We start from the raw sequence: 18,992 nt of genomic DNA, 5'->3' as shown, positions 1-18,992 counted from the left end.
ATTTTTCATGCATCACACCTGACATCTTGGCTGTCTTACTCCTGATTGGTTGACGGTGAGGTCACAGCTTGTGATCGCCACATACCGTCAGGTGTCATCGCTGTCAGAACATGTCCTGACATCGCTCTGAGATGCGTAACATGAAGTTTGACCACATTTACCAGCAGGACAGAGAGCAGCTGATATGACGCCACTCACTGCTGGCTGTCAATCAAACTGTGAGGCGTCCTGCTCACCTTTAACCTTGATCTGTGATTGGCTGGAGTGCAGTGACATGATGTTTGGAACTGTGACTATTTATTTCCCGACCACCATGAACTCCATGACTGTGACATCACTGCATGTCTGAGGCTACATGCCCAGCGTGACGCTGCCACAGATAGTTTATGTTTGAGAAGATCATCTACTCTGGAGTTAACAGAAAAGAATGACGTGGTTTACTAATGACTGGATTTAACCTTAAAGGATAAGTTCACTCAATGTGAAAATTCATTCCCACGCTGATGAAAAGTCAGGGGAAGTTTTTCACCGTCCACAAAACATTTCTGGAGCTTCGCAGTAAAACAGCTGCAGCAACCCCCCGAAAAAACAACGTAAAGTGGCTCCACACAGCTCGTACGTTTTAATCCACATCTCCATAAGATTCATGATCCCCCACTGATTTGAGAAGTCATTATTTACAACCTCGGCATGTGAGAAAGCTCCTGCACCCACTTCAGACACACTTAGCAGCTAAAGTGAAAATGTCGGGTTAGAAAAGGGTTTAAATAACATCTTTTAAAATCAATTCGGGATGCTGGTCCCCCGAAAAACTTCCAAAAACTTGGAGTCCGCCAGAGGAGCTGTATTGTTTTTGTTGTTGGGGTCATTTTACATGTGACATTATCTTTATTTCGTGGGAATACACAGTAACGTGTGAAAATGCAGAAATCAGGTGTGAAAAAGCAGATTTCACATGCAACATTTCCGTCAAGGGCGTCACTTTCACAGTTCCAGTAGTTTTTCCCCATGTAGTGTCCCATAAAAACATGAACACCGTCAGAGTGTGATGCAGAGTGACGCCTCTTACCTCACCTCCATCTCTGCGTGGTGACACAGAGTGACATAAACTGGGCAGACCTGATGGAGGCTGTGGGGGGGAAATGATGTTGAGCATGCCAAATGAGCACATGAGGAGGGTAATGTGATCTGAGCTGAGGTCTGACAGGCTATAAAAGAGGTCGAGGCTCCGGCTGCAGGCAGAAGAGACGCAGAGAGCGACCAACGCTGACCATCACAGCAGAAGAAGACCGCTGGACTTTACGCCACCTCAGGTTACCCACAGCGCTACTGAACTACTTCATATCACGGACAAGAATGGGACTGCACAGTGTTGAAGAGCTGGTAAGATCTGAGATCATGTGTTTAGATGTGAATGACAGCAGTTATGAGAGGCAGACGTTTGTAATAGTTCTTACAAGAAGTAAAACATGTAGAATCGAAATTTGAGCTAAAGAAAATCTTCTCTGGGTTTTTTTTCCCTCATTTACTTTAGAAAAAATATCTTGGATGAAGCATCCTCTGGTTTTGATTCTAGAAAATGAGCTGAACCAGGTGAAATCTTGATCTGAGAGAAAGGAAATAAGACAATGACGTGTAACAGTGATGAATAAGTAAACTGTGGCAGGTTTCTATTTTACCGTCTGCGTGTAAATCATCACCTGATGGTTTCTCTTCAATAATCATTAAAAGTAGGAAGATTTAAATACTTACACGAGTCGCATATAAACAGCTGGACATAAACACAGTGCCAGCGGATTAGAGGATGCAGGCCTGAACACTGAGAGCTGCTCATGGGTTTAAATCTGGACTGACACGAAACAAAAGCTCTCCTGCTGATCGTCCAACAAGACATTAGCAGTTTAATGAAGCTCCCCCCAAACTCACTTCTCATCAACACACAGGGAGTTCGGGGACGTTCTGTTGTAAATAAAAACCTCTCCTCTCTCGCCTTCAGGTGTCCGGTAAGAGGCCAGAGGGCAAAGAGGCGGACGACTTTCAAGGGGGCGTGTACGAGGCAGCCGTCAATCAAGAGAAGCAGGATGACCGCAGGTCCCACGGAGAGATGGTGAACAGGGATCCTGCAGAGGAGAGCGACAGCGGCAGCGAGCAGGAGGAAGTCAGCGTAGCAGCTCTCAATGTGAGAACACATGAATACACACAACACACACAACACACACATCAGAGCCTGCTATCACCGCTGTGGTTATTGAGCTGTGTGTGGAAGTAAATATTTCATAACTAATTGATATATTGATTTAAGGAACATTAATTATTTAAGCATCAGTGACCTGACACAGCCAGTAGTAACAGTTAGCAGCTGCAGCAGTGACGATATTAGATGCAGAAACAGGAAGTGAATACATTAAAAACAGTGAGCTCGGTAAACTTTCAGATCATTTACATACCAGTAAATACAGTCAAAGTTATAAATGTACCTGACCTGTCCTGTCAGTGTTATATTACTATATTAGTATATCAATATTATTGATGCATTTGCATTAAATAGAACTTAAATGTTGCATGTTTTGAGTTGGAGCAGTTTCACACAGTTCCTCTGTATCCTGCGACGGACTAACAGTAGAACAGAATGACAGAAAATAAAAAAAACACTTGTGCAAGTTCTTCAGTGTTGTACACAGTTGTACAGTACCTGTGTACGTGTCATTAGTTAGATTCCATCTCTGGTAGTCAGTTTCATTATTTATGATGTCGAGCATGTTCAACACCAAAAACAGAAGCAGTTGTAAAACATCCATCAAACAATAATAACTTCTACCTGAGCAGTGATGGACTGCTGCACCTCAGAGCAGTTTTGAGGTTCTTGTACTTTACTAACTAATGTTATCAATTAAATGTAGTGGAGTAGAAGTCTAGAGTCGCAAAAAAAGTAGTTACTTTGCAGATTGCATGCAGAATTATAGTCAAAGTTTCATTTTTGACATGAAGGCTGGAACAGGACGGTCTTTGAAAGTCCAGTTTGCCTCCTGGTCCGTGCTGCCATCTGCTGGCCTCTCGGGATATAACACGTCTTTCTTGATCAGCATCTTCTCAGGAGGAAACGAGACTCTAAAGCTCATTGAAAGTTTTTAAAAAGTTATTTGACATTAATAAATCAAATCCTATATGATTTTATCCTAATTTTTCAAGTACAGTACATTCATTTAATATCCCTATTATTAATTTCTCACTGTGTTTCATTATGAGTCAGTCACTATATAGAAGATTAAGGCTTTTTTCATACAAAGCTTCCTAGTTGTTGTTGTGCTGACCCCCTCTGTCTTGACGCTGTCCTGTCAGACCGACAACAGCGGCAGGTTGAAGTTGGAGACGGTGGACGACCTGTTCAACATCCTGCAGCTGAAGAAGAGGAGACGGGAGAGGAAGATTCACAAGAAAAAACAACCAGAACCAGAAACCGTGGTGAGATTACAACCTCCAGTTCTCTGTTGTAAGGATCAATGTCTCTGATACTCTGGATGCGTTTGGGATGGATTTTTCTGAACAGATGATACACTTTTAAATTGTAACTGTGAGCCTGACATCTGACTCTGCTGGTCACTTTAGTTGCAGAAACTTTCCTGTGAGTTGAATTACTGGGAACTGGCCATACCATATATTTAAGAGCTACATGTAATGGAGGGAAAATTCTGTTTTCATTATAAAAACAAAATTTTCCAGCTGAAATTTTTTTGCTGGAAAAGCAGTAGCCTGCTCTGTGTGTGTGTGTGTGTGTTTATTGGTCAAATATATGATCTGTACCTTTACTGGTAGTTTTTAAGAGTCTGTTTATGGTTTGTGTTTTTTTCTTTCAGCCTGAGTATGTGGATGAACAGCTGTTTCTGACAGCAGCTATGGAGAACAAGCTGCCAGTGGTGGAGAAGTATCTGTCTGATGGAGGGAACCCTGATGAAGCCGACCATGTGAGTCACACAGTGATGCGCCTCTGCTGGTAGAAACATGCCAACTTCCATGATTTAATACTTACGTATAGTTTAAGATTTAAGTATTAAGAGAGAAAATGTATGATTACATACTTTGCATCTTTTGATATAATCACTTAGCTTGTAATAAATCCGTTGTATCCATATTTAAGCTGTTCTCCAGCTGTTAAAAAGGACTCTTTTCAAATCATGTCCAGTTCCAGAGAACCGCTCTGCACAAAGCCTCGTTCAAAGGACACGTGGAGGTCATGAAAAGACTCCTGGAGGCCGGAGCTGCTATTGACAAAAAAGACAAGGTGAGAACTGTGGGATTTAATTCAAACTGTCATTCTCTGATAAACCCACAGCGTCAGTTTAACGGCTCAGTGTGTGTTTCAGCTGGAGGCCACAGCCGTCCACTGGGCCTGCAGAGGAGGCAGCCTGCCCGCCCTGCAGCTCCTCCTCGACCAGGGAGCCAAGATCACCTTCAGAGACAAGGTAGGTCCAGTCAGACCAAAACACACGAAGGAGACGCCTACTTCTTATTCCTTTATGTGCAACTTTTGGCCAACCATGTGTACAGACCAGATGTGTTGATGTCTAACGTTTGTAAGATGTTGAAGGATGCAGCGTTCTCCTCCGTCTCAAACTAAATAAACTCTTTCGAAGGTTTTGAAAATGTTTCTCACATTTTAAGCACTGCACGGACTTTGTCGGGTTGTTTCAGAGTGGTAGCCTGGTCGTCAGGGGGAAGACACGCATGGACAGAATTAAACAGAATTGATAACCACAATATGCAACTGTATTCCAGTGGGGTGCAGTTGTTTTAACACTGTGACGCTCGAAAGCAAAACTGCAGTAGGGATGGAAACTTCTTTTTGTTACTTTCGCAGTTACACTGGTCCCGTGCAGACTATTGAGCTGCCTTTTCTTCTTAGTTTTTCAGAGTTTTCTCCAGTTCGAACAAACAAACATGGTTCATCCAGCAGTTTATAGATGACATAGTTTGGGTCACATTCAGCAGTTATTATGGATGATCTGGTAGAGGCACTGCTGGTCTTCAGCAAGCACAAGTTGACATAAACAGGTACATATATCCAAGATGGACGGTATCACTCTCTACATAAAAAAAAAAAAGAAAACGCCCTTCAGGTCTTTCATCTGACTGCACTTGCTTGTTTTATAGTCGAGGGAGAGAGAAACCACTCTGCCCATATACCCACAAGCAACACAGGTTAACATTCATAGATACCCGTAAAATAATCTTTTGGGTAGTATCTCCACCACTGTGTGCAGGTCATGAAAACTTCTCACTCTGGCACCATCTGGTGGTCTTTGATTAAAAATACAAAGATAGGGCCTGGGATGTTTTAAGTGTCATTTCTGGATATTTCTCATGCATTCATTAAAAGTGAAATCCACTCCTCTTGTCTCCTCAGTTGCACAGCACTCCTCTCCATGTTGCGGTGAGGACGGGTCACTGCGAGTGTGCTGAGCATCTCATTCACTGCGGAGCAGACGTCAACGCCAAAGACAGAGTAAGGACAACACAACGCAACACGACGCAGAGATCACTGGTGTTCTTACAGCTACATTAAATCACCTGCAGCAGGACATTAAGCTCATTCTACAGCTCAAATGACTGCATGGGGGAGCAAAATGTCGTGCCACATGCTTGTTGTATTCCACATATCAAAAAGTACAAGAACCAACTGTAAATTCACATCAAAATATTAAATATCTGTTTTCTGCCCGGACTGAAGGATGGAGACACGCCCATGCATGATGCTGTGAGAATAAACAGATTCAAGATGATCAAGCTGCTGATGATGTACGGGGCCAGTCTCAACACTAAGAACTGTGTAAGTACTGAACAACACCTCAGGCCAGACTTGACTCCGGGGAAAATGACTAATCCTCTGAAAATGGATGTCAACAATCAGAGATAATAGTTTTACATTTTGGCATCGAAGGCGACAAATTCAAGTACACATATCTCAGACTCCAGTGCAAACTAGAGCCATGAGCCTTTTGAACTCTCATAGTTTTCAATCACATTTGCTTTGGATACACTCAGGGTCCCTGAGGATGAGACTTGATGGTTTTGATACATTTTTTAGGGTGTTTTATACACTGAACCTGTTCGGTTCGGTTCACTCCTTTCTCAGTCAGCGCGGTTCATTTGGGCTGATATAAAAACTTGTTCCTAATCAAACAACAGGACCTAGAATGCTTTATGAATGTACCTTCCACCTCTGATTCAATCTTGTGTGTTTTCTCTACCTGCAGGATGGAAAAACTCCACTGCAGACGCTGTATTCATGGCAGAACGGAGCCAAGAGCCTCCTGTGTAACTTCAGCCAGGAAAACCCCAACCAGTAGAGCCTGCACATTCCACTAAAAACAGCAGATTCAACATGAGATTCAGCCACAGGTTCTACTGGCTTGTCAGGGAAAAATGTTTAAAAGGAAGTCTTTCTTTTAATTAATTTAAACTTGACTCAGCCGGATCATTTGGATGATGAACGCTATCTTAATTAAGGGAGCACCAGCCACAACCTTAGCTGACCTTACCTCACGTTACTCCTCTGGGATCAGGGATTTTAACTGGCATCCTTCCGGCTCTGAGTCCTTGCAGTGGGATTATACCTTTGTGTACAGACACAGGTGAGAAGGCAGCAGGGACTTGAAGGAGCCTTTGATCAATAATGTGAATTCTGATCAGGATATTGTTAATAATGTGATCATTAGCACTGATAGATTCATTGATCGCCAATTATTGCTGGACAATGTCTCGGCTGATATGAAAATGTGTTTTACTTAATTTTTGATTTAAGCTGAGTTGAAGTCAGCGATCCTACATCGAGATGCTTACTTATTTATTGATTTATGACAACCGTCAGCATCTATTTATCGTGTTTGATTAATTTATGTTGATACCATACACTCAATAACCGAGTGACTGTAACTGAGTTATACTTTAGTTGGTGTATTGGCTTTTTAATTTGCTAACCAGGAGATACTGCTTTAGGTTTTCAGGTACAGATCACCTGGTTCAGTCTTTACTCACAATCCCATGAGATAAACAGTTTGATCAAATGTACAATCAAGTTATTTATTGGTCTAAAATTTCTCCAGCTCAGTGTGAAAAGCTGGATCAAGGGAGAAACTATGCCTCCCCTGGCTGAGAGACGATGTGTGCTGTTATACTTAAACATTCAGATGAGTTTAGTTACTTCGTCTTATGCATTTTAAGATTGAGAGATGAGACAGGATGAAGTAAGTTTATGGATCAGGCTGAGAAGAATCTCTACACTTGCATTTATGTTGATGTCAGTGACTCATACGTAGATTAATATGTTACTTTAAGTTTCTCTAGACACCAAGACTGCAAAACAGACTTCATCTGAACTTGTCTTCTCCTGCAGGGAGAAACTTACACAAGTCTACAACCCTGCATATTCACCTCAAACCTCAAGTGCTGATTAAGGCGTTGGTTTGTAGTTTAAGTCCAGACAACCTTCAGATGAAGTTCTTGTTCATACTTATCAATGGTCACCTCACTGACACACAAAGAGTGTCTCCCCAGGCTCTGCCACAGAGTGACCTTAACATTTCAGCTGCTGTTCCCTTTTGTTTTGTTGCAGTGAAGATATCTGGGGAAAGTGTTTAACAAAAAAACAAACAAAAAAATACAAGTGAAAGAGAAAGAATTGTAAGAAGTCAGTTGGCTCAGAGGATGTTCATGTGGATAAAAAGAGGTCTTGACATTTGGATGGTTATCAGATTTATTTTGTATTGTTAAAGATGTACATGTTGCCTTGTATTTATGGACTGATTGAATAAAGATTATTTTAAATGTATGCTTTTTTTTTTTTGACTGTATGGCTGCATCCCAATTCAGGGACTGCATCCTTCGAAGGCTGCATTTAAAGGCCAATTATGTCACAACAGCGCCAATTCAAAGGCTACTCAAAATGCACCCCACAAATGCAGCCTTCTTATCCCTCTTTTTGGAGGATGCACTGCTACTATTCTTTGCGCCCTCCCATATCCCAAGATTCTTTGCACGCCCAAAAAAGAAGAAAGAAAATGGCGACATCCCATGGCAGAGATTGTCACTTTCGTGGGCCTAGGCAGCAGAAATCGTGACGTAAGGATAAGGGCGGGAACATCTGGTGACGCTACCAGAAAATGCTCTGAAGGCTAAACCATCCCATTTAGCAATGGTTGATGCAGCCTTCGAAGGATGGGCCCCTGAACTGGGATACAGCCATTGTGGGTGATACCATTCAGATAGCCTGATGAAGGTCTTTATGCCAAAACGTTGTTAAATGTCATCCTTGATTAAACGTGAGGTGAACAGTGTGTGGAAGGTCTTGTCCTGATTCTGGCTCGTATCAGACATCAATTGCCAATGCTGCCGTAAAATGTGATGTCAATTCTACATGCAGGGGGCACTACAGTACCAATATGACATTCCTGCGATTCTGTTGCCTTTAAGAAGTGTATGTGTGACAAATCCTGTCATGACTCTGGATTTATGTCTCTGTATTCATGTTGTTGTGTGTCTTGTGTCTCATGTTTTGATTTTCCATGCCCTCTCGTGTCATGTGTCCTTTAAGTTCTCCTGTGTATTTTCCTAGTTGCAGTCTGTCTCCCTCTGTCTGTCAGTGTTTTGTCCTCCGTGCTCCTCCCTCTCGTTACCTCACCTGGGCTCCTCTCTCCTCTCTCCTCAGCTGTTCCTTGTCTGGTCATTGGTCTGTGACTTCCCTGTACTCCTTGTCCGTTCATTGTCTCTGTCAGCGTTAATGTCTCTGTCTGCCTTCGTCCACGTCTGCTCCTGTTCCATGTCGTGTTCCCGCCTGTTTCCATTCTCTTTGTGGTATGTTTTGGTTTAGAGTTTTTCGTGTTTGATTTGTACCTTTTTCTTTGCACTTTGCTGAACTGTTTTATTTTGCTACTTTGTCCTGCTGTTGTGTTGCCACTTTGTTTTTTTTTTCTCCAGCTTTAGTTTTATTAAAGCTCGCCTTTCGTTCCCATCATTGCTGCCTCTTGTCCTCTGATTATCTGCGTTTGGGTCCAACTCCTATATCTCCATAGTTTTCCCCTTTTTACCCCAGCCTGACAAATTCAATAAGCGGCACCACTTAGTGGCCATTACAAAATGCAGCCATATCACTTTAATGAATGATTGAATTAGCACCAAATCAGAAATCTATCGCCAACATTGCTGTGAAAGGTCTCAGTGGAGCAACACTACAAATCAAATTTAGCTGACTTTGCAGCGAGATCCATGAGCACAGAGGTTGGTGACAAATTCACCCCTTACAGGACATCAACTACTGCATGCATTGCTCGCTATGAGCAATGGTAGCAGATCTAGTTGCAAAAGTCAGTCCCAGTTAAGGCAGTCAGTCAGCTCTATAATTAAGATTCTCAAGATACAAGCATTGTGCTGCTTATATGCTTTCCAAGTGACTGGACCTGAAAACCAACTATGTCACCCAAGGGTTACAATGTTTTTTTGTTTTTTTTTAAACCTGTTCCTACTTCGGAATGTGGAACCTCATTTGACACATTCCATGAGGAAGCCAGTAAACCAGGTACTTTCACCAGAGGGCACAGCACAATAGTGAGATTTGAGATTCCTAACTGGAGAATACTGGACATAAACATCGGTGTGTTCTGTGTCTTCAATGATAGGGAAAATAATGAGAGATTCAGTTTGAAGACAGTGAAGTTGGTCCTTGTTTCTAGTGTCTCAAAAGTCACTCTGCTCAGGTGTCAGGAGCTGTATACAATCACGAGATCGCATTGCAATAATTATCCTTGGGTGCTGGTCACTACATTTAAAAAAGATAACAAACACAGTCGACCATCCATCTCCTGTAACTTTCCACTGACCCTGTGGACAGCTCAGTGAAAGACGGGAGGAGAAGTGAAGAAGAACACAAGAAGAAGAAGCAAGTTAAGGAAAGAAGAGCAGGAGAGAGAAGCAACTTTCCAAATTGTGGGAAAAGTCTGAGGCACTCAAGAGGGTAATGAGTTAAAGAAAGAGACTTTAATTCATCACGGTTGTTGAATCACATCAATCGTAAAAACATGTGTATGGCTGCATCCCAATTCAGGGACTGCATCCTTCGAAGGCTGCATTTAAAGGCCAATTATGTCACAACAGCGCCAATTCAAAGGCTACTCAAAATGCACCCCACAAATGCAGCCTTCTTATCCCTCTTTTTGGAGGATGCACTGCTACTATTCTTTGCGCCCTCCCATATCCCAAGATTCTTTGCACGCCCAAAAAAGAAGAAAGAAAATGGCGACATCCCATGGCAGAGATTGTCACTTTCGTGGGCCTAGGCAGCAGAAATCGTGACGTAAGGATAAGGGCGGGAACATCTGGTGACGCTACCAGAAAATGCTCTGAAGGCTAAACCATCCCATTTAGCAATGGTCTTCGAGGGATGGGCCCCTGAACTGGGATACAGCCATTGTGGGTGATACCATTCAGATAGCCTGATGAAGGTCTTTATGCCAAAACGTTGTTAAATGTCATCCTTGATTAAACGTGAGGTGAACAGTGTGTGGAAGGTCTTGTCCTGATTCTGGCTCGTATCAGACATCAATTGCCAATGCTGCCGTTTATTAAAGCTCGCCTTTCGTTCCCATCATTGCTGCCTCTTGTCCTCTGATTATCTGCGTTTGGGTCCAACTCCTATATCTCCATAGTTTTCCCCTTTTTACCCCAGCCTGACAAATTCAATAAGCGGCACCACTTAGTGGCCATTACAAAATGCAGCCATATCACTTTAATGAATGATTGAATTAGCACCAAATCAGAAATCTATCGCCAACATTGCTGTGAAAGGTCTCAGTGGAGCAACACTACAAATCAAATTTAGCTGACTTTGCAGCGAGATCCATGAGCACAGAGGTTGGTGACAAATTCACCCCTTACAGGACATCAACTACTGCATGCATTGCTCGCTATGAGCAACGGTAGCAAATCTAGTTGCAAAAGTCAGTCCCAGTTAAGGCAGTCAGTCAGCTCTATAATTAAGATTCTCAAGATACAAGCATTGTGCTGCTTATATGCTTTCCAAGTGACTGGACCTGAAAACCAACTATGTCACCCAAGGGTTACAATGTTTTTTAGTTTTTTTTTAAACCTGTTCCTACTTCGGAATGTGGAACCTCATTTGACACATTCCATGAGGAAGCCAGTAAACCAGGTACTTTCACCAGAGGGCACAGCACAATAGTGAGATTTGTTCACAATAGTGTCTTGTATTTGTTTAAAAAAAAAAAAAGAAAAAAGAAAAAATGCAAGTGTGTGTGTGTATATATGTGCATGTATTGTCGAAATAGTTGAGATCCATTTACTCCTGTCTAATATAAATACCAGTATGTACACACACACACACACACACACACACACACACACACACACAGAGGCAGTGTCAGAAAAGTTGAGATTCATACACTCCTGCCAGACACAAATACAAGAAAGGGACATTATACTTAGTCCTGAAATGATTCTGAAATAAAACTGAATTAAAACTTTGCCTGCTGCATTGTGTTTGCCATAAATTAATTGGAAAGCCATTACATTAAAGGTGTGTTGAAATAGGAAGTAAAGAGGAAATGGCTAAACGGTGTGTCTGTGAAAAAGAGGACATGTTACATTCAAGGCTCTGTCATTCTGTCTCTGATCATTTTTGATTAAGTATTAACTTTGCAAAGTTAAAGGAGGTAACCATGATATATTGAAGTTTAGAGATCTAATGAAAATTGGTAAGGAAACAGTGTTGAGCTGAGGTCATGAGAAAATGTTAAAGAACTGATCAGGTCAACATGAGGCCAAAGGAAAGTGTCAAAATCTGATCACACTTTGGGCACGGGCACAGACCGTGACCGAGGCATGTTAGATCATTATGAACTTGTTAGCTGTCATCAAGGGACTATTAGTCATTGAATGGAGAGATGGTGGGAAATGTCCTAATAAGGACATAAAACCGTGCCACTGTCTGAAGCAAGAGAGAAGCGTTATGAAATCGATAACCATCATCAAGGGGTTATTAGTAGGGTTGGGCACCGAGAACCCATTCCAAATAGGAACCGGTTCCTAATGAACGGTTCCAGAACCGTTGCGAAGATGTTTGAATTTCGATTCTTTTTTATCGGTTCCTAAAGGCCCGCACTAGCTTGTTTCCGGGGTTTGTATTACTCCACCCAGCGTGCTCCACTAGTAAGAAGAACATCACTCGTCTGAACATGGACCGCAAAAAGTGTCGCTCCAAAGTCTGGCTTCATTTTAATTTGAAAAAGGACGGATTGGCACAGTGCAACACCTGTGAAAAACATATTACTGCTAAAGGAGGATGCACAACAAACATGACAAAACACCTTCACCTGCAGCATGGTATAATAATTAAAGAGTGTACAGTGTTTAACTCATTGCGCCGCTCTCCTGCTCCCGTCGCTTCCTCCACCTCGGACAGTCAACCATCAGCCAACAACTCCTCGTTGCAAACGGAATCAGATACATGAAAATTATGATTGTCTTATTCTTAACAGACTAGCTAAAGTTAGACTACCAATTGCTAAAACTGTCAGATCTATTCATAGTTACAGATTGGTTGCTATGGCGCCGTACAAGGTGGCAGCCTGTAACAGCAGCTCCCGTCGGTTTTCAAGTTTTTTTCAAGTAGTTTTTATGGTATCTCTGTTCTGATTCTCGCTTTACTTTGGCAGCTCTTCTCCGGAGACTGAGAGAGGACGAACACCTTTCTTTTTTTTTGTTTTTTGGACTTTTGTGGCACTTTTTGTGACGTTTTTGCTAGCCCTAGCAACGGAGGGTCAGTCATGGGAAACGTGAGGTCTCTGGGGAACAAGACGGACGAGCTCGCCGCGCTGATAAAGGCTCATAGGGAATATCGTGAGTGCAGTGTGTTGTGTTTCACGGAGACATGGCTTCACTCGCACATCCCGGACCACAGCGTGGCGATTCCCGGCTTCAGCACTGTTCGGGCGGACAGGGACGTGATAAGCGGCGGAAAGAGAAAGGAGGAGGGACTGCACTGTACGTGAGTGAGACGTGGTGTAATCCCGGACATGTTCATGTGAAGAAATGTCTCTGTACCCCGGACATTGAACTGTTGACTGTGGGGATGAGGCCTTATTATTTGCCCCGGGAGTTCACATCCGCCATCATTATCGGTGTGTACGTTCCTCCTTCAGCTGATGCAGCGCTGTGACGTCATCCACTCCGCTGTTGCCCAGATACAGACGCAGCTTCCTAACGCATTTATTGTCATCACTGGGGATTTTAATCACGTCTCGCTGGACAAAACCCTCCCAACATTTCACCAGTATGTTGACTGCCCCACCAGAGACTGTAACACACTGGATGTGTTGTATGCAAATGCTAAGGATGCATACAGTCCCACAGCCCTCCCCCCTCTTGGAAGATCTGACCACAACCTGGTCCTGCTGACCCCTAAGTATATGCCTCTTGTTCAGCGGCAGCCTGTCCACACTAGGAGCGTGAGGAGGTGGACTCAGGAGGCTGCTGACGCACTATAGGACTGCTTTGAGTCGACAGACTGGGATGCACTTGTTGAGCCACATGGAGAGGATCTGGACAGCATGACCGACTGCATCACAGAATACATCAGGTTCTGTGAACACACCACCATGCCAACCCGGACTGTACGCTGCTTCCCTAATAATAAGCCGTGGATCACCAATGACCTGAAAGCCCTTCTTAACAAGAAGAAGAGGGCGTTCAGGTCTGGAGACAGGGAAGAACTGAGGAGAGTGCAGCATGATCTCAGGGATATGCTGAGGGCCTGTAAAGACGCCTACAGGAGGAAGCTGGAGGCCAAACTCCAGCAGAACAATGTGAGGGATGTGTGGACTGGTATGAAGCAGATCACTGGGTGTAAGGTGAGCAGCAGACAGTCATCGGGCAGCCTGGAGAGGGCAAACGAGCTGAACAGATTCTTCAATAGGTTCAGCTCACAGCCTTCTGTCGTCTCCATGACACCTCCAGACCCCCACACACCCTCACTGCCCCAAATGCTTCCTACCCTCCCACTCACTCCCCTGCTGTGAGCTCTCCTGTGCAGCACCTCTCCTCCTCCTCTACCTCCTCCTCCTCCACCTTCACCTCCTCCTCCACCTCCTCGTCCTCCACTGAAGACACCGGCTGCCTCCCCCGCATGACTGTGACTGCAGGCCAGGTTAGGAGACAGCTGGAGAGACTCAACCAGCAGAAGGCTGCAGGCCCTGACGGTATCAGCCCCAGGATCCTGAAGACATGTGCCAGCCAGCTGTCTCCTGTCCTACAACACCTCTACAACCTGAGCCTGGGTCAGGAAAGAATACCGGTGCTTTGGAAGACTTCCTGCCTGGTTCCTGTTCCAAAGAAGTCGACACCATCAGACCTCAATGACTATCGACCAGTGGCCCTCACATCTTACGTCATGAAGGTGCTGGAGAGACTGGTTTTGGCCAACCTGAGGCCGCAGGTGAGAGCCCTGCTAGACCCTCTGCACACCGGGTCGTGTCACCTGCAAAAGTTTTCTGACGACTCGGCTGTTGTTGGGTGTATAAGTGAGGGACAGGAGGAGGAGTACAGGGCACTGGTAGACAACTTTGTGGAGTGGACTGGACAGAATCACCTGCGGCTGAACATCAGCAAGACCAGAGAGATGGTGATAGATTTCAGGAAGAAGAGGAAGACGGCTTTCTAACCTCTGTGCATTCTGGGAAAGGATGTGGAGGCGGTGGAGGATTACAAGTACCTTGGTGTTACCATCAACCACAGACTGGACTGGAGATCTAACACTGAAGCTGTGTACAAGAAGGGGATGAGCAGACTTTACTTCCTATGGAAGCTGAGATCCTTCAACGTGTGCAGCAAGATGTTGGAGATCTTTTACCAGTCTGTGGTGGCCAGTGTACTTTTCTTTGCTGTGGTTTGTTGGGGAAGCAGCATTGGAGCCAGCGACACCAACAGACTCAACAAACTGATCAGGAAGGCTGGCTCTGTGATTTGCTGCAAACAGGACACTCTGGAGGCTGTGGTGGAGAGGAGGACACTGAAAAAACTGTTATCCATCATGGATAATCCTCTCCACCCTCTCAACTCACACTGGTCAGACAGCGGAGCTCCTTCCCCGGAAGACTGCTTCAGCTTCGCTGTCGTAGCAATAGATACAGGAAATCTTTCCTGCCACAATCATCACTTTATACAACAACTCTCTCACCTCTGCCTGACAGAGAACTCTGGTCTCTCTACTGTTTTGTTGTATATATTATTATTGTTATAGTATATTTTGCATATTTTGTTTTGTTGTATATATTAATTGTTTATTGTTTATAGCACACTGTGCACTGTATATATACACTATGTATATATTGGATTCTATTTATGTGTTTTAAGTGTTTTATTTGCAGACCCACTACTGCTGTAACAAAATAATTTCCCAGTCTGGGATCATTAAAGTAATTCTATCTATCTATCTATCTATCTATCTATCTATCTAGTTGTTGAAAGCTTGCAGAGTGATGCTAACGTTAGCCAGTTTGAGCCTGCAGCTGCTGCTGCTACGTTAACCAGCCAGCAGATACGTTTCTTCAACCAGCAGAGAAACGACATGACACCCCATTCACTCTAGCAGCAAGTCGAAGAGTGCCACAGAAAAGTAACAGCATATGTGGTGAAAAGGCTGCATCCCTTTTCAGATGTCGAATCCCCCACATTTAGGTATCGTAAGCAAATAAGAATAACGTTAAGCTAACTAACTTAGCCGGTAGCTACTTGTTATCTACCACTGACCTAACGTTACAGAAACAGTTCAGGTTTAACTTTATTGACAGATTTGTCTTTGGCACAGTGCTCATTTCATTTAAAAACATCACAACATATGGACATGTGCTAAAGTGTTTGTGTGTATTTATTGCACATTGCTCTTATTCTCTGTTTAAAAGGTAAATGCTAAGTTGACTTTACTAAAGATACCTAATGTTTGTTTTTGTGTTTGCAGGGATATGATCCATTCAATAAACCCAAAGTACACCCCCCCTACAAGGGACTATTTAACTAATACATTGATCCCATCTTGGTACCAGGTTGAAAAATCAAATATAATCAAATAAAAACATGTTGACCTGCACGTCAACATGTTTTTATTTGAAAAGGGGGACCGGAGGGTGTGTTCCAACTATCGGGGGATCACACTCCTCAGCCTCCCTGGGAAAGTCTATTCCTGGGTACTGGAGAGGAGAATTCGGCCGATAGTCGAACCTCGGATTCAGGAGGAACAATGCGGTTTTCGTCCTGGCCGTGGAACACTGGACCAGCTTTATACCCTCCGCAGGGTGCTCGAGGGTTCATGGGAGTTTGCCCAACCATTCCACATGTGTTTTGTGTTGGAGAAGGCATTCGACCGTGTCCCTCGTGGCATTTTGTGGGAGGTGCTCCAGGAGTACGGGGTCGGAGGCCCTCTGTTAAGGGCTGTACGGTCTCTGTACGACCGGAGCAGGAGCTTGGTTCGCATTGCAGTAAGTCATACCTGTTCCCAGTGCATGTTGGACTCCGGCAGGGCTGCCCTTTGTCACCGGTTCTGTTCATTATTTTTATGGACAGAATTTCTAGGCGCAGCCACGGGCCGGAGGGGATCTGGTTCCGGAGCCACTGGATTTCATCTCTGCTTTTCGCGGATGATGTGGTCTTGTTGGCTCCTTCGAGCCAGGACCTCCAGCATGTCCTGGGGCGGTTTGCAGCCGAGTGTGAAGCGGCTGGGATGAGAATCAGCACCTCCAAATCCGAGGCCATGGTTCTCGACCGGAAAAAGGTGGCTTGCTCCCTCCAGGTGGGAGGAGAGTTCCTGCCTCAAGTGGAGGAGTTTAGGTATCTTGGGGTCTTGTTCACGAGTGAGGGAAGGATGGAGCGTGAGATTGACAGGCGGATCCGTGCAGCGGCCGCAGTAATGCGGTCATTGTATTGGCCTGTCGTGGTAAAGAGAGAGCTGAGCTGAAAGGCGAAGCTCTCGATTTACCAGTCAATCTACGTTCCGACCCTCACCTATGGCCATGAACTTTGGGTCATGACCGAAAGAATAAGATCCCGGATACAAGCGGCCGAAATGAGTTTCCTCAAGAGCTGGAGGCAGTGTCCGGGGAGAGGGAGGTCTGGGTGTCCCTGCTCAGGCAGCTGCCCCCACGACCCGGCCCCGGATAAGCGGACGATAATGGATGGGTGGATGGACCTGCACAACTCAAAGAATCGGAATTGAGAATCGTTTAGAACAGGAATCAAAATTGAGAATCGGAATCAGAATCGGAATAGGAATCGTTAAAATCCAAACGATGCCAACCCTAATTATGACCCTGTTTGGCAATCAACTCAGAAAAATAGTTGTTTCTTGCTTCTCTGATTGTACACTGATAAATGAACATCAGCTCTTTCAGAGAAGCAAGAGAGACACCGAGTTGATTCTTTTTCCATTTCCTCTCTGCCATCCTGCATTGTCTCTCTAAAATCCTTAGTTATCGTTCAGCCATGGCAGAGAATGAGGTTTTAGATTTTTAAGTCTGACTGGAGCTGTAGAGTCTAAAATATTTGTGTGACAGCTGTTAAAACCACTGACAAGTTCATCTATGGTGAGGCCATGTTGTTCACCTGTTTTAAAGGGATAGTTCGTGTTTTTTGAAGTGGGGTCATATAAAGTACTCTATATAATCTATAGTCGATCTGTTTCCTACCGTAATCACCGATCAGTGCAGCCTCAGTTTGGAGAATTTTGACTTCAGTACGATACCTGCCGAAAATATCTCAATACCGATACTGAAACGATACCAGGGCGGAAAACTAAAACATCATCAAAAGTAATGTAATAAAATATTAGATGACAGAATGTGGATCTTAAAATGATTTATTTCTTTTTATTAAAACACTTAAAAAAAACATTTTTTTTGTAAAAGCTGCTGAGCTTTAAAGCTACTTAACCTGTTAGAACAACAATGAAATGATTATGCAGCTGTTTAACTTAGCTGCCAATGTGGTTACAAGCATCTCTGTATCCAAGAAGACAAGTGTCGTCTTGGATACAGAGATGTGTGGAACCACATCGGACTGTTTAACAGTTAAGGCAGGAACACACCAGTTCGACCGTTGGATGTCTGAAGCGTTTGGAGAGGCTTGGACGAGGTCGGGAACGCGTATGTTTGGTGTGTTCAGCTCTGTCGGAAGCTTTCGGAGCCGCGCGGACGTTGTCGGATCTGACTGAGCATGCGAAGTCTGAGGAGGAGGGCCGTCGGACGTCTGAGCCATTGGATCCTCTGATTTGTTGTGTGCCAGCTGAATGGCCGTTCTGATTGGCGGTGTGCTGGCGAATCAGCGCGGTGTGTGGGAGGGACGGAATACTGTGTGCGCTTTGTTTTTCTATGCACTCAGTTCCGTCATTCCCCGTTTTCATGTTTTGCAGTAGTGGCACCAGACTAGTTGTTACGTCCGTTCAGGACGAATTAATTTGTGTAAGTTTGGTAATGTCTCGCTGCATGTTTAGTATGCAGCTGTTTTTTATCGGAAATAGTTAAGTTTCGTTTTGATAGAAAGTAAAGAGAGTTGCGTGCATAAGGTTCTCGTTTACAACTCACAACACAAGCGCCACCCGCTTATTGCATCTCGCGCAAGCGCAGAACGTACACGCTACTGTGGCGTAGGCAGCACGTCGAAGCGGTGTGTTCAATGCAACTTTTCTGCCGAACGGGTCAGACAAGACGCAACGGAGTGGTCGGATAAGGCAGTTGGACGTCTGGGCGGTGTGTGGGGGCCTTTAGCTTTACCCCTGACTGCCTCCTGCAACTCTGATGGTGAAAAAATTCTCTTGTCACAACAAAAACCCCGCTTGACTTCCATCTGGGGAATATTCATGTTATCTATCGCTAACCTGCTCTTTGAACAAGTCTACATGTCTGTCAGCTAGATGTTTCGCCAAGTAGGACGTGTTGGCTCCC

The 18,992-nt window shown here is 44.2% G+C and overlaps 1 protein-coding gene across 1 annotated transcript; it reads left to right on the top strand.

Moving 5' to 3' along the window:
* Positions 1-1,215: 1,215 nt before the first annotated feature.
* On the top strand, positions 1,216-7,825 carry ankrd1a (ankyrin repeat domain 1a (cardiac muscle)). The gene is made up of 9 exons (XM_030440901.1): positions 1,216-1,383; positions 1,997-2,179; positions 3,340-3,462; positions 3,855-3,962; positions 4,181-4,279; positions 4,362-4,460; positions 5,402-5,500; positions 5,726-5,824; positions 6,252-7,825. The coding sequence occupies exons 1-9, from the start codon at positions 1,357-1,359 to the stop codon at positions 6,342-6,344; spliced, it is 930 nt and encodes a 309-aa protein (XP_030296761.1). The 5' UTR covers positions 1,216-1,356; the 3' UTR covers positions 6,345-7,825.
* The last annotated feature ends 11,167 nt before the right edge of the window (positions 7,826-18,992 follow it).

The sequence above is a fragment of the Sparus aurata genome, chromosome 15 (assembly GCF_900880675.1).
Source record: "Sparus aurata chromosome 15, fSpaAur1.1, whole genome shotgun sequence".
Lineage (NCBI taxonomy): Eukaryota > Metazoa > Chordata > Actinopteri > Spariformes > Sparidae > Sparus > Sparus aurata.
The sequence above is the reverse complement of the archived record's forward strand: the minus strand, read 5'-3'. Positions and strand labels throughout refer to the sequence as shown.

Coding starts and splice junctions, on each gene's coding strand:
- ankrd1a (XM_030440901.1), top strand. CDS start 1,357: ATGGGACTGCACAGTGTTGAAGAGCTG. Junction 1,384..1,996: donor TGCACAGTGTTGAAGAGCTG/GTAAGATCTGAG, acceptor TCTCGCCTTCAG/GTGTCCGGTAAGAGGCCAGA. Junction 3,463..3,854: donor AACCAGAACCAGAAACCGTG/GTGAGATTACAA, acceptor TTTTTCTTTCAG/CCTGAGTATGTGGATGAACA.